Raw genomic sequence first — 16367 nt, 5'->3', positions numbered from 1 at the left:
CCTTCATATTTCTTTGTGGTTCTCTTAACCATTAAAAAAGAAAATATACTCGGTGGAAAAAAATCAGAAACCCAGGCTTGAAATCACAGCTCTGTTCCCAACCTCCTGGAGCTAAGGGCTCTTTGAGGAAACAAGGCTAGAGAAAAACTGAGCCCTAGCTACCAGCATATATCTTTGTCAACCTCCCTGGGTCTTTTTCTCCTTCCTCCTTAATTGTTTGTAATAAAAAGATTAAATGTTTTTATTGGGCAGAGTCCTCAGTGTTGGAAAAGACTAGGAGAATTAAGTAGTATTTCAAGATCATTCTAAAAAAAGATAGACACCAAATACTCAAACATATTTCCTGCTATAAAAAATACTGAATTATGTTGCTGTTGCCATTTCTCAATTATTATCTTATGTACAAGAAACATTTCTAGTTTCTTCACCAATAACATTAAGACAAATGGCAGAGCAGGCACAGCCATAACAAAGCAAAACAAAAATATAAATCCACTTAGATAATTCAATGCTTATTAACAATTTAGAGAACAGGCTGGCTACACATTACAAGGAACTTTTATATGCAGTATTCATTTTGATTCTTTCCACTCCTTACGTGGAGAAGTAGGGCCAGTGTTTTGTTTGTTCTTCACATGCATGTGTGGGCACAAGGCCCCCTGAGAACAGCTCACAATCTCAGTAGTCCAGCAGCCAGCTTATCCTAGGATCTCCTGTAACTGTCTCTAAAGTGGTGGAAGTTTTGGCTTTTTTAATTATTATGAGGCACGGTAGCTCATTCCTTTTTTTTTTAATTTATGTTTATGTGTATGGGTGTTTTGTCTGCGTACATGCCTAGCACTAATGGAGACCAGTAGACTGCCGGATCCCTAGGTTGGAGTTACAGTCGTAAGCTGCCACGTGGGTGCTGGGATTAAGCCCCGGTCCTTTGGAAGAGCAGCCAGTACCACTGAGCCATCTCTATAGCCTGCCTGTTTGGTTTTGTCACATGTTTGCTGGGGTCCTCAAAATTGCATGGCTAGTGTTTTATCTACTGAGCCATTTCCCCAGCCAATATTCAATTTTAAATAAGAAACTGACTCAATTTGTCCCCAAGATCTGACTGTTTTTCTAGTTCACTTGGCAACAGCAATATCTTTGTTTTTTTTTAATTTTATGTACATGAATATTTTGCTTTCATGCATGTATATACTGCTTTCAAGTCTTGTGCTCAAGAAGGTCAGAAAGGGAGATGAAGCCCCTGAAATTGGAGTTAAGAATGACTATGAACCACCATATGGATGCTGGGACTTGAACCTGGGACCTCTGGAAGAGCAGCTGGTACCCTTAACCATGGAGTCAGGTCTCCAGTCCCAACAATACCAATCTTAAATATTGTTCTTACAAAAATGAACCAATTCTTGTTATTTTCTCTAATTTAAATAAAACAAACTTGTTTCTAATTCCTACAGTAACTTTAGAGTAACTGCTAGCAAAAATTCCCACAACCACACTCCTTTGAAAGACACTGACTCCTTAATGGCTTACCTTCCTCCTTACATGCCTATCTGCCTCAACCCTCCGGAAACACACATCACGGCTTCCTCTTTCTGGTCACAGCTGTCTGTATTGCTGACCCTTCAACCACTGCAAGGATGGTCAATGCTACTCATGTTTTATATAAACACCAATAAATATTGTGAGCAGCCAGACTTCAATAAAGCCACTAATAATTTCATCCTCTGGTGTTCAGACTTAATGTAGTCCCTTTCTCCACAATGCACCAGAAGTAATGGTCTATTACTTCATCAATTCGTCAATAAAGGAGAATGTGGCTTCTCCCTTGTTCTGTTCACTCTCTCGTGGCTCTCTCTGAAGAAAGCACATCCTAAGAAACCGTGTGTAAAGGACAAGTGGCAAGGGACTGATGCCTCCAGCCTCCAGCCAACAGCTATCAGTGAGCTCAGAGGTGCTTCTTCCAGCACAGCTAAAGCTTGACAACAGACTCATGAGCCCAGCTTCCAGGTTCCGTATCTTTAAACAGTGAGATGATCAAAGACTGTGGTTCTAAATTGCTAATTGGAGAATTCTGCTGGGCAGCCATACTGAAACAGTCGCTTAAGCATCTCTGACGGTCCAGCTGTGACAAAGCCCGTCAGAGGTGACCTAGCGCTGTGCATCCAGCAGCTTCAGTTTTTAGTGCTTTTAGCATTGGTACCCGCAAAGTGTCTCCTATTCCCCAAACCTACCATTTCTTTATCAGCTATCTTTTCCTTATAGGAAAGAAATAATACTTTGCTGTTATCTTTACTTAGTGGGGGGCTGTCACATAGAAGTGACTGTACCGCACAGAGGCCAGGGAACAGTCTGCAGGAGCAGCTTCTCCTTCCACAATGTGGGTTCTAGAGATCAAACTCAGGTTGTTGGGGAGGGCAGCAAATGACATCTCACCTGCCCTTGTTTGTTCAGGCTACTCTCAAACTAACTCTCCTGTGCTAGGATTACAGATGAGCGACCATGCCCAGTCTCGTTTCCTTCAAAAAGAAAACTTTATATGTAGTTACCTCTTCGTACATATTTTTACGAAATTCCAAGTCCTCGGTGAGGCTCTGACAACGATTCTCCAAATCCACTTTCAGTAAAGTTTCATCTGCTAACTGCTTTTTGGCGGCGGACAAGGATGCTTCTAGCTGTGATAAGGAAAAAGAGTGATAAAGACTCTAAGGCAATCTGGTACTGACTTCAGATAAGAAACAGCAAGCACTAGCGCTTGTAAGTGTTTACTAACATGGTCATCTCATCTTAACTCCAGTTATTTGCTGGTTCTACCGCAGGACGTCACCTCAGATCACCTATCAGACAAGTCCTCAGCAGAGAGGCAGAGGGCAATCCTTCTTGCATCAATGTTCTAGTACAATAATGAAACAAGCTTTGAACGTGAAGAGGATGGGTGTACCCAAGAGATCAGCAAGATCTGCAGAAGCCAGACCAGAAGTGATGAGAAGCTACCATGGTAGCTTCCCCAAAGAACATAATGAGGGTTCATTTAAAAAAATAAAATTTAAATTTAAATAAATAAATCCGCAGACCATGCTTAAGACTGCCAACCACTCAGGCAAACACTGGTCAGAGGAAGAATCTTACCTGGGCAATCTGATCCTTCAGATCCTCCAGATCTCCTTCTAAACTCTTTTTGTCACCAAGGGCAGTAGCCAGTGCTGCGTCCTTAGAATTCAGGGCTGCCTCATACTCTCGAAGCTTGATCTGGGCTCCATTAAGATCGGATTCCTTCTTAGCATAACTGTAATAGCAGAAAAGCACAGACAACATCAAAGCCCTGCCTTGGAACCTTCTCTTGCCTGCCTAAGGAAGAAATCAAGGCAATTTAACACTGGCCACCTGAATTTACTGAAGCCACAGAAGCTTACCCAGGAGCATCAGATCAGAGACTTCTGGGTGAACAACAGTTTCCCACATCACATGTTAACCAATGACTGTGGGAAGAAGAAACCCATAAGACCCAGTCTCTGGGGACTAAAGAGATGGCTCAGAGTTAAGAGCACTTGTCAACACACACACACACACACACATACACACCTTTAATCCCAGCACTCGGAAGGCAGAGGCAGGAGGATCTCTGTGAATTTGAGGCAACCCTGGTCTACAGAGTAAGTTCCAGGACAGCCAGGGCTGTTACACAGAGAAACCCTGTCTGTCTCTAAAAACAAAAGCAAAATAAAACAAAGAAAAAAGTATTTGCTGGTCTTACTAAAAACACACGTTCAGGTCCCAGCACCCACATGATTATGTGTTATCTGTTAAGTCCAGTTCCAAAACTCAGACACCCTCTCCCAGCTTCCACCGGCTCTAGGCACAAATGCAGCACAGACATCATGACAGCACACTCATTCACATAGAACCTTTGATAGTAACAACCGCTTGTTGATGCCAAAAGGCTTGCAAGCACCTTCTACTTCTAATAAGGTGATCTGAAATTTCCCTTATTACATGGAGTTCTATGTTGGAAAGCAATGTTCTTTATAGATATTCCATGGGGGTGGGGGGTCACACTGTATAGTCCTGACTAACCTGGAACTCTCTATGTAGATCAGGTTGGTGTCAAAATCATAGAGATCAGCCTTTCTCTGCCTGAGTGCTAGGAGAGTGAATAAAAGGTATGTGCCACCAAGCCCAGGGAATAATTATAACAATTACATTTTAAAAGACATAATGTTTGCAATTAAATAAATATTTACCATTAATTACACAGGAAAGCCTTCACTATATCAAGATCCTAAATATTTGCTCTTAATTAAAAGTGGAGCACTGCTAATATTAAAATAAAACAAAAAATAAATTGACTCAATAGTAAGAAAGCATAATTCAAGGAGAAGAATTATTGGGGTATGGCAAATACAGCCAACAGCCCAACAGAACCTTTTTTTTTTTGCCAAGTCCTGTATGCTTTAAGGCCACAAGATGGCAGACTTTAGCTGAAACTAGTCTAGAAGGGGCAAAGCAACCGTTTGAAATTTGAATTAAAACAAAACAAGTAATAATCTCCTGTTTGGGCTGGAGAGACGGTTAAGCTCACTTGCTGCTCTATCAGGAGCTCCAGACTCTGAACCCCAGCTGCAAGGGGCTACACCCTCTTCTGCATTCAAGAGCACAAAGACAGACAGTTACACACCTCTTTTCTAAAAAGGATTCAACCTTGGAGAATTACAGCCAAATGAGCTCATTCAAGCCCTGGGTCCCCACAGGAATCCCGTATGGAGGCCTGTGAAAAAGCCACAATTTTATCCCACCATAAAATGGCTAGTGCTGAATATATATCATGCTAGGTAGGATCTAAGGGAAAATCACTCTTTGGAGACAAGTTTCATGTAGCCTGTTATCAGTCCAGAACTCACTACACAGCCAAGGACAACCCTGAAATTAGATCGTCCTGCCTACATCTCAAAGTGCTAAGATTACAGACACAGTCACAACCAGTTTACTGCATGCTGGGAACAGAACTCAAGCTTTCAGATATATTAAGCAAGCACTCTACCAAACAAGTTATATCCCCCCCCCTTTAAAAAAAAAGAAAAAGAAAACAACATTTTTAGAAGTTGCGAGATTTTTCAGGAGTCAAGAGCACTTGTTCTTCTTGCAAAGAACCCAGACTCTATTCCCAGCACCTCCATGTACCCAGAGTGACTCCCTAACTATGTAACTCCAGTTTCTGGGAATCTGGTCCCTCTTCTGACCTCTGGGGGCACCAGGCATCCCTGTGGTGAACTGACATACGTGCAGGCAAAACATTCATACACATACAATAAATCTCAAAAGTATCAGTGGGAAGTGATGACCCTCTGGTTACAGGAACCACATTTACTCTGAGACCAGTTCAATCAAGATCTGCCCTACAAGCCACCATGGTCTTCCCTGAAGTAAGAAAACAGGTATCATACCAGACCTCAAGGAGGGCTCCTGCATCAGCCACTTACACACAGGTACATAAGAGTTAGAAGCAGAAGGCTCAGTCGAGTTCCTGAACTTGGAAACCTATTCATTTAACTGAGCAAACATTACTGAGGGTTTAGTATAGGCTGCCTAAAACAGCAAGTTAGGCAAGTTAGGTAGAGTGGATTTTGCTTATGAATGTAGCAGTCTGGTGCTTTAGTGAAGAATGAGATGGACTTGTGGGTGTGCCTGCTATGGGCGCTGGTGGCAGACATTCCCTGCAGCTGCTCTTATATCCCAAGTGATGTTTTTCTGTTGGCTTAGCAGGTACACACAAATCTACTGATAGTTTGATTATCATCTATGGCCCCAACGGCTCTGCAGTCAGCACCCTGCTAGCCATTCAGGCCATGGCCTGGTGGTGATCCTGCAGCCCCGGCTCTCCCACAGCCACGATATATAGGCTTAAATTAAGTATTATTCTATTTATCAATAAGATGAGGAGTCAAAGGCTAGGGTGAAAACGTGCTAGCCCAAAGTGGTTGAGTTTCAACTAGCTGACCTTGCTTTATGGCCAGAGACACTACAAGAGATTTTCTTCCCTGTCTCAGAACCAAAAAGGAAGTGCCAAACTCAAGTCCCCGACCTTTCTTTCCTGAGTGTCTTCTCTTTCCAAATTGTTGGCTTCTCTATGGCCAATTCAGTCGGCTAGTCACTGGCTCCAGCCCCTCCCAATTCAAGGTGTAACTCTATTGGCAAGTCTCAGGGTGTGATCAAAATATCCCATAGCACTCAAGCACCTTTCACCCCCAAACTAATGCTGTGTTCATGCATCGTTCTCCTCTTCTCCTGCAACCCCCAACATCAACAGGGAAATGCGGGTGCCTCCAGCCCTCGCATGAAGGGAGGGGAGCCCACTGGACCTCTGGACATGAGGCACACTGATGTAACACTGAGACACAGACCCAGTACTGTGGGAAACTTAGCTCCCTCAAGACTGAAGACTCAAAGAAGGGCAAGGCCTCTGTAGAGACATTCCTGAATGTCCTATACAGAAATCCTGTAGATAACAATGGTCTTGTTAAACGTTAAATGACTCTGAGGCCATGGAGTACATGCCTGTCATACACAAAGCCCAGAGTGCAATTATAGTACCAAAATAACACCTTCCCAAGACTTTCACCCTACATAAAATGTCTTTTAAGAAAAAAAAAGGCACTATTTGTACATCTCTGATATTCACTTTCCTAAATGCCCTCCCTCTCACCCTGCCAATGCCAATGATTCATAAAAACATTCTCAAGATTATACCCATCTCCAGATGAGGGCCAGTCAGGAAGTTTTATGTCAGCTGAGTGGCCAATGCCAAGGGCATGTGGAGGCCAGTCAGTGAGTTACCAATCTGACATCCTCTCCCCACAGGTTTCTAACTGCTTTCTTAGTTTTCATTCACTAAACATGGCACAGAGAGTCCAAATGCATCAGCACACAGGGCAGCACGGAAGCTGCAGGCTGGCATCCTAAAACAACGGTATCACCTGTTGTGTGACGCCTGACACTGTCAGGGTCAGCTTAGACAGGAATCCAAAGTTACTTGACAATAGCAATGCCGGCGCTGCAAAACATCCTCCTGACTACAGATCTGTTCAGCGCTACCGACAAGCCTAAGTAAACCATTTATACCTCCAGAGAGATCAGAGTTTTCAATTAAATTCAACACGTGAATCTAATGCTATAAATATGCACACCACTGAAAACAAGTCATAAAACATTCCCTCAGACACTTCACACAGGAACCAAAGCCAGCCGCATCCAAGAGCTAAGCAGTTTTATCCACTGTAGTTAGTACTCTATCCTGATGAAGAATTTCCATCTAGAGTTAGTTTTCCTTTCAAGTGAACTTCAAGTTCACCAGGAACAGTAAGCAATTAACTAGGTCTAACCTCATCATTAAAGAAACAATCAGCTGGCAATTGTCCACTCACATTAAAATGTGAGAGCCCAACAGCAGCCTGCGGGAGCTGTACTTTCCCAACAGAGATAGCGGCCGGGGACAGGCCCCACTCTCCGGGAACTAAACTGAAACTGCCCCTAACCGCACCAACAGGACAGCGTGCTTCCTTGTTCTGTGCTCACACGTGGCTCCTCAGCACTGCCACCTCTGAATGTGCGGGTATTTAGGGTGTTTTAATAAGTTGTTTTTATTTAGCCTTGACTTGTTTTCGGATCATGATGTAAACCCAGGCTTCAGCATCAGATACATTGGGCTCTGGAACTGTGTGTCTGACCATCACCACCTGTCTGTGTCCTACATTTCCAGGAATACTCTACTCTGTCTACACCAGTCTTTCCAACTAAAACAATTTCAGCACTACTGGAAACAATGCTCAATGGAGCTGGGCACACATTTTCTGCCTCCTCCCTGCCACCGCCTCCCATTTCCCTCCCCCTCCCCCATCAAGTCCCTCTCCCTTATCAGCTGGAAGAGCAATCAGGGTTCCCTGACCTGTGGGAAGTCCAAGAACCACCCACCTTCATCCAGGTTTAGTAAGGTGAGCATCCAAACTGCCTAGGCTCCCACAAAGCCAGTACATGCAGTAGGATCAAAAACCCATTGCCATTGTTCTTGAGTTCTCAGTAGTCCTCATTGTCCGCTATGTTCAGCGAGTCCGGTTTTATCCCCTGCTTTTTCAGACCCAGGCCAGCTGGCCTTGGTGAGTTCCCAATAGAACATCCCCATTGTCTCAGTGTGTGGGTGCACCCCTTGCGGTCCTGAGTTCCTTGCTCGTGCTCTCTCTCCTTCTGCTCCTGATTTGGACCTTGAGATTTCAGTCCAGTGCTCCAATGTGGGTCTCTGTCTCTGTCTCCTTTCATCGCCTGATGCAGGTTAATATACAGGAGGATGCCTGTATGTTTGTCTTTGGGTTCACCTTCTTATTTAGCTTCTCTAGGATCGCGAATTATAAGCTCAATGTCTTTTATTTATGGCTAGAAACCAAATATGAGCAAGTACATCTCATGTTCCTCTTTTTGGGTCTGGCTTACCTCACTCAGGATAGTGTTTTCTATTTCCATCCATTTGTACACAAACTTCAAGAAGTCCTTGTTTTTTACTGCTGAGTAATACTCTAATATGTATATATTCCATACTTTCTTCATCCATTCTTCCATTGAAGGGCATCTAGGTTGTTTCCAGGTTCTGGCTATTACAAACAATGCTGCTATGAACATAGTTGAGCATATACTTTTGTTGTATGATAGGGCCTCTCTTGGGTATATTCCCAAGAGTAGTATTGCTGGGTCCAGGGGTAGGTTGATCCCGAATTTCCTGAGAAACCGCCACACTGCTTTCCAGAGTGGTTGCACAAGTTTGCATTCCCACCAGCAATGGATGAGTGTACCCCTTTCTCCACAACCTCTCCAGCAAGGGCTATCATTGGTGTTTTTTATTTTAGCCATTCTGACAGGTGTAAGATGGTATCTTAAAGTTGTCTTGATTTGCATTTCCCTGATCGCTAAGGAAGTTGAGCATGGGCACACATCTTTAATCCTAGCATTCGCGAGACAGAACCAGCCTAATCTATACAGCAAATGAATTCCAGGCCAGGCAGGCTACAAAGTCACGCACGCGCACACACACATACACACACACCTCAATAGATGTTCAGAAAATTATTCAAGGCCTATATTGATAACAATGGCCACTTAAAAATGAACTAGTAAGTCCATCATATCAGAATTTTCTTCCTAAATATTAATATATTAGTTTCTTTTTTTCTCCTTTATTTTTTGTTTTTTTGAGACAGGGTTTCTTTGTGGCTGCCTCTGCCTCCCAAGTGCTGGGATCAAAGGCATTTTTGACATTTCATAGTATGAGTATAGTCAGGCTAGCCTTTAACACTATATAGGAAAAGGTCTGGCACTGAACTCCTGATCCTCCTGCCTCCATCTCTAAATGCTGGGATCACAGGTATGCTTAGCTGCGCACCATAAACATTTGAAAAAATTAAGATAGACTAATTAAAAGGAGAACCAAGGTTTTGTATAAAGCAAAAAAAAAATCATCAGGCCAAATTCTAAGAACAAATACTTAAATCATAACAAGCAAGGTGTAGTGAGTGGCACTCATCTACGGAACACTAAGGGTGGGACATGCAGAGTACACAACTATACACAGTGAATTCCTTTGTACCCCCACTTAAACGAACCTAATTAGAAGCTCATTACAGAATAGCTTTAGTTAGGTGTCAAGAAATGATTACCCTTCTAGTATTACACCTGACAGAAATAAATGCTCATCCAGGTGAAATTTCTAGTTTGACCAGTCACACACTACAAAGAATGAACAATTTCTAAACCATTCAGTGTAGCTGTGGGCGAGGAGAAATCTATGCACCTTTAGGTCAAGACAGAGAAAAATGCCTAAATTGGGCTCCTTTTACACGAGTGTTACAATTTTTATTTTCTCAAGTACATCTGTCATTGTTATTCTATTTTTCACATACAAAAGGACATGTGTAAAAGTTACATTAAGGGGCTAGTGAGTTACTTCTAATGCCAGTGCTGGGGACAGATCCTTGGAGCTCACTAGTCAGCTAGCCTGGCCTACTACTCGGCAAGCCTCAGAGAACAGTGAGACCCAGCAACAGCTACTGAGTTAGGACACAGGAGGATAGCCTCCGGCTTCCACAGGCAAGCAAACACACGCCCTAATATTAATATTCAAGAGCCTGAGGCAGGGGAGGTGGGTGGCAAGATCAAGACCATATATCTCCAAGTGTGTGGAGGAAGGAAATCCCAGCGCTTTGCAGATTTTTAATCTTCCCCGGGTTAAAAGGGTCATCCTACGGTGCAAGACAAGCTCAGGACCTGCTACAGTTCCATTTGGAAACCTCATCTCAAAGCCAACGACAAAAGAGTGAACAATGAGACCTAAACCACAGGTGTCTGGGTTGGCAGAATAGGTACTGTCTGAGAAAAAGGTCATTTTTAAAGACTAAATGTACATGGAATCTTCCTAAGACTTTCACAAGCCATATATGCAGAAATGTGGACAGGATGAAAGATGCTTGCTAAGTGAGAAAATTACAGGACTATTCTCACTCTACAATTCTGGAGGATAAAGGAAACACATAACTTTTCGCTCATAGCTGTAATCTAAATTATTCTATAAAAAGTTATTATTTCTAATTATCACAAAACAAAACTTTGTTGTTTTGCAGGGTTTCTCTGTGTAGTCTTGGCTGTCCTGGAATTCCCTTTGTAGACCAGGCTGGCCTTGAACTCAGAAATTGCCTGTCTGTGTCCCCCTCCCCCATCCTCAGTGCTGGGATTAAAGGTGCATACCAGCAGGTGCAGTAAAAAGAGAATGTTTAAATGGCTGGGAACCAAGTCACTGTGGCCCAGCACTCTAGGCTGTTCCTGTTCTAATTCCCATAGAGCTCTTCGGAACGTAGAGGGCAGCTGCACTCCAAACACTGGCCCATTCATTCACACAACAAATAATGTCAGAGCTCAGAATCCACACAGTCCAGACTTTACGAGAGAGAGAGAGAGAGAGAGAGAGAGAGAGAGAGAGAGAGAGAGAGAGAGATTGACTTATGCCTATAATAGTCTTCATTGCCAGTCAGGCCAACAATCCTACACTCAGGAGGCTGGAGCAGGACTGCCCAAGGGCAAGGCCAACTAGAGACAAAGACCAAGTTACCAAAATAAACTAATCTGCTTTCCTAAAACCAAATAGCCCTATTTCCTAATAGGCTCAAGTTTCATGATAACATGAGTTTACTCCACTGTTACTGATCATTTTCAAAACTGTGTGAAGGGGGAAAGGACATGAGCCACAATATTTCTCATGAGGAAATCTAATGAACTTCCCTACAATTAAAGTAAGTATACTAAACAAAATACCCAATAATCCTGTAAGAACAATTCCCACCAGCAAGGGTCTCCTCTGGCACAGGCAAAGAGTACAACGCGTTCTGCACGCTACGAGCTGCTAGGGTCACTAATGGCAGAATAAACCATTACTGACAAATGCGCAGAATCCAGTAAGAAGCAAAGCAATTCAAACCAATCAGAATAGGAAAAGAGTAAATGAGACTGGAACTGAACTACGGAACATTTCTCTCATGGATCATTAAGATACTGGTCCTTACACAAATATCTAACGCCAGTAACTTCCTCTTCTAAGTAGTGTGTGATATAATCTGTGATATTATACATATATATATATAATCTACAAATATTCTCCTCCATACTTTTAAAGCATTCTAGATTACCTATAACACTTAAGACTATATGAATACCATGAAAAAGTTCTACTATAGTGGTTTTTCAATCTGTGGGTTGTGACCCCTTTGAGGTCTCCTAAGACCATCAGAAAACACAGATATTTACATTACAATTCATAACAGCAGCAAGATTACAGCTTCATATGAAGCAGAAAGAAAATAACTTTATGGTTGGGCTCACAACAGGAGGAACCATAGCATTAGGAAGGCTGAGAACCACTGCTCTACTATATTTGGTGAATAAGGGCAAGAGTCCTTACACATTTATATGGATGCAAGTTTTACTTCCAGTTGAATCTCGGTGTAGAGAGCTAACTATGTACTAATTATATAAAATCATTTCTCTATCCACTAGTCACATGAGCCAACGGCACAGAAGCATTTCCAAGAGAGCATGAGGAAAACTTCAAAGGTGATGATGATCTAAGTGGTCCTACCAAATTCTAGACTAGGGAAGATATGCTGGCAAAGCAGAATGGAAGATCAACGCCACTACATAGCACCCAGTCAATAATGCAATTCACACGTGGATGTAAAGACCAGAAGTGAAAAGGAAGATAATCTTAAATTACTCTCACATACAAGCACACACACGGCACACCTCGGATGGTCATTGTGGCTTGTTTTCTTGTTTTCAAGGTATGCATCACAAGTCTGAATCAGAAGTCAGGGGAAGAGTTCCCTGACTAAATCGGCGGTGAGCCCAGAGAGCAGGAACCTGGTAAATGGATTTCACGTTAGTAGACATCAAGTCAGTTATGCATCAATTGGATGAAATACACACTGTGGGGGAGACACACAGCAGGGAGCCAGTCCACCAAGGGAAGAGCCTTACTTAGGTAGAGCAACAAGTCCCAATTTGCTCAAGACCACTTCATGTGTGCTTGCTGTTGCTTCGAGAGGACCCGGGTTCAATGCCAGCACCATACACAAGGCAGCTCACAATCATCTACACCCAAGGGACACAACACCCTCTTCTGGTCTCTAAAGGCACCAGACACTTATGTAGTGCCTAGACACATATGCAAACAAAACATTCACACACTAAATAAAAAATAAAAGAGCGGCTGGAGAGATAGCTCAGCAGTTAGGAACACTGACTGTTCTTCCAGAAGACCTGGATTCAATTCCCAGCACTAACATGGCAGCTCATAACAGTCTGTAACTCCAGGATTTAGCGCCCTCCACACAGACATACATATAGGCAAAACACCAATAAAAAAAAACAAATTTTAATAAATAATTATGAAAAAAAAATATCTTCTGAGGGTTGGAAAGATGGCTCAGTAAGTAGGAAGGAGTGCTTGGTGTGCAGAGTTCAGATTCCAGCACACAGACAGCTGCACACACCTGTATCAGTACACGTGGAGGTGGGGCACACAGGGTGAGGGGTCACTGGGACTTGCTAGCCACCAGCCCAGCTCCAGGTTGAGTCAAAGAGAGTCTCAAAAGGAGTAAGAAGGAACAGAGCAGGATGCCTCAAGCCTTAGAACTTTCCCTTTGGTCTCTGCCAGTGCATGCACAGACAAGAGTACCCACATACGCCTGGGGTGCAGTGGTGGCACACGCCTTTAATTCCAGCACTTGAGGGCAGAGACAGGCGGATCTCTGCGAGTTCAAGCCCAACCTGATCTACAGAGCAAGTTCCAGGACAGCCAGGACTACTGGGGGAGAGGGCAGGGTGGGAACCTACACACACATCATATAAGGAACGCGCATCTCCCATAACACTTGCCCGGCTGCCCCGCCGTGTACGAGGCTCTGGTTCAAGCACCAACACAGCAGCAAACTTAAATAAAGTCCTCTTCCCTTTGCTGCCAACGTTCTTGTGGGTTAAACCATGGTCTGTGCCCTCTCGCTGCCTTTGTTCCCCTACATTCCACCGACACCAGGCTTTCCCACAACAAAAGCCATCTCTCAGGCACCAAAGACAATAGACAGGCTTTAGGCCTTAACCACTCCCCACCCCATCTAGTTCAATGACAACTCTTTTTCTCTGATATTACAGAGCATCTCCACTGAGTCTCCCCCACCCTCTACCTCACCTCCAGTACCTCAGAACTCTAAATGCCAGCTGACATCTCCACCTCAAAGCCAAACAAGCACCACTAACTTGTCACTACCCAGGCGGGACCCTTCAGAACAGTTCCTTCACTAGCAACCTCTGTCATCCCTGGTTGACACGACCCTATGCAGTGGTCACCCTAGACTCCTTCCTAAACCCTATGCCCACCCGAATCTCTTAGATCCACCTTCTCTCGTTCCTGACAACCTCAGGTCCAAGGGCTACTTTCCTTACTTCCAAGTGTCCCATGAGTCCTTGTCTTTTTATTGTGCTAACACAACCAGATCCAAGTCACTCTTGTAAGAGGTCCCTCAGAATTAAGATGCAATCCTCCCCATACACCTTAGTTATATGAATTTCTGGTACTCAGGGCAACTGCACCCTATTTTTTTCTATTGAAAAAGGAACTCAGTACTTAGACATCACCGCCTCCCCTGACTCCTACTGAGCCTTAGGCAGCAGCCACGCTTCTCTAGAGCACCAGGTGTCATAGTGCTTATTGCCTACACTAGTGCATTTTACGGTATCACAGTACTGCAATGCTGGCTTTTGGATCCCACTCTAGACTGTATGCAACGTGATAATGGGGACAGTGTCCTGCTCTGTTCCCACCACCTGCTGCAAAGACTTAGCACATGGATCTGTTCCAGTGGTGCTCAGTACAAAATGGAGCCACATTTCTGTTACAGGGATTAAAGATTTAGAGAGGCATTAATTTCTCTTAAATTATTAAGGCATCAAGTAAAATAGGACAGCAGCTTTGTACAAAGGAGAAAAGAAAGCTTACTAATTTACTTTCACCCATTTCTTAAGAAAAAAATATTTATTTTATTTGGGAATGGAGCACTGGCTGGTCAGAGCTCAGGCCAGAGTTCCCACCAACACCCACAGAGCAGTTCACAACAATCTATACCCCTAGGTCCTGGAGATACAACGCCCTCTTCTGGCCTCCACAGGCAACAAAAAGGCATGTGGTGCAAAGACATATGTGCAGGCAAAATACCCATACACATAAAAGCATTTTAAGTTTTAAGTTCTTTAAAAGATGTATGTGTCTGAGTATGAGCACAGAAGTGAGGGTGCCTAGGGAAGCAGGTGTCAGATGCCCAGGAGCGGGAGTCACAGGTGCTTGTAAGGCACCTGAGGTGGGTAGGGGTAGAGCTGAGTCTCTGGAGGAGCATTAAGTCACTTAACCACGGAGCCACCTCTCCAGCGCCATCTTCACCTACTTATAAGCAAAGGACACCCTCAGTATTTCAAGCAGCATTTAAATCATTGTATCCTCCTGACAAATGCCAAACTACCAGCACCATGAAAACCACACAGCCGGTAGGTACCACTGCCAAAAGCAGCAACCTGTGGGCCCTGGAAGCCAGCTGTCCTGTAAGATTTCTTGTCCAAATGTCAGATGTCAGTGCTCTGGGAAACTGCTTCCTGTCAGGAAACCAGCAGAGTCATAGAGACCACACCAGTGCAATGAAATGAGAGTGTACAGAGCCCAGAGCAGGCTGTTCGACAGGCGGAGCAGTCATCACTGCACCTCCAACCATTCATCTCTAGAACCCCAGACAAAACGACCTCAGAGCCCCATTTCCTACACCAGCAGGGTGATTGCAGAGCTTACACCACGGGATCTGGAAAAGCTTCCAGTCCAGTCTGACCGCAGAACAAAAGGGAAGTGAGCCTTTTGTCCAGCGTTACCGGAGACACTAACTAGCCCTCCAGTCTGTCCTCTGCCTACAGAACCAGCTGATTAGAGCAGCTGCTCCATCAGCAGCCAAAGTTCCCCGACTCAATCTATAACAACAGATCTAAATGAAGTGAAAGCATCAGAACAGGACATTTTTAAAAGACCAAGCAAGCGGGTTAGCCAAAGCCTAGCACAAATGACATTAATTCAAACTTGATTCCAGGGTAGACAGAAAATTTTGCTGTTAGCATCATAAACATAAAATGCCAAGAATTAGAATCAACTTCCAGAAACTTAGCCACTGCTCCTAGGACCAAATGTTAGTAAAACTGCCATGCCTTTACCCAGTGGCTAATACTTAACCAGCAAATTAGGCAACATCTAACCACCAGTAACCTGACACTGCTTGCCAGAAGGCTCCTGGATGGACATAGCACTCTGGCCCGAGATATTGGCTGGCTTCAGTCAGTACAAAGTTTCTCTCTTTGGTCATAGCAAACGACAGGGCCGGTACAAGTTCTCCTGTCACACCTTTAAAATATGCTTACTCATGGCACTGAACACATTGACCGCCATGTAAAAACTGCACCGGAAAAGTGTAATAGAACATTACTAGCCTCCAAATGGATCAAAGACCTCAACATAAAGTCAGCCACACTGAACCTCATAGAAGAGAAAGTGGGAAGTAACACTTGAACGCATTGGCACAGGGAACCACTTCCTAAATAGAACCCCAGCAGCACAGACACTGAGAGAAACAATTAATAAACGGGACCTCCTGAAACTGAGAAGCTTCTGTAAAGCAAAGGACACAGTCAACAAGACAAAATGTCAGCCTACAGAATGGGAAAAGATCTTCACCAACCCCACATCAGACAGATATACAAAGAAC

General features: G+C 43.8%; 1 protein-coding gene across 1 annotated transcript in view; it reads right to left on the bottom strand.

The window, feature by feature from the left end:
- The window catches only part of Lmnb1 (lamin B1), a 46998-nt gene that overhangs the window by 23278 nt on the left and 7353 nt on the right, over nucleotides 1–16367 (bottom strand). Inside the window, exons 2-3 of the mRNA XM_005356122.2 lie at nucleotides 3124–3280; nucleotides 2544–2669 (exon numbers count right to left, since the gene is read on the bottom strand). Of these exons, the coding sequence (XP_005356179.1) occupies nucleotides 2544–2669; nucleotides 3124–3280 (283 nt within the window). The remainder of the gene's footprint in view (nucleotides 1–2543; nucleotides 2670–3123; nucleotides 3281–16367) is intronic.

This window comes from Microtus ochrogaster, chromosome 18 (genome assembly GCF_000317375.1).
Source record: "Microtus ochrogaster isolate Prairie Vole_2 chromosome 18, MicOch1.0, whole genome shotgun sequence".
NCBI lineage: Eukaryota > Metazoa > Chordata > Mammalia > Rodentia > Cricetidae > Microtus > Microtus ochrogaster.
Note: the sequence above shows the minus strand (reverse complement) of the source record. Positions and strands in the feature narration are given on the sequence as shown.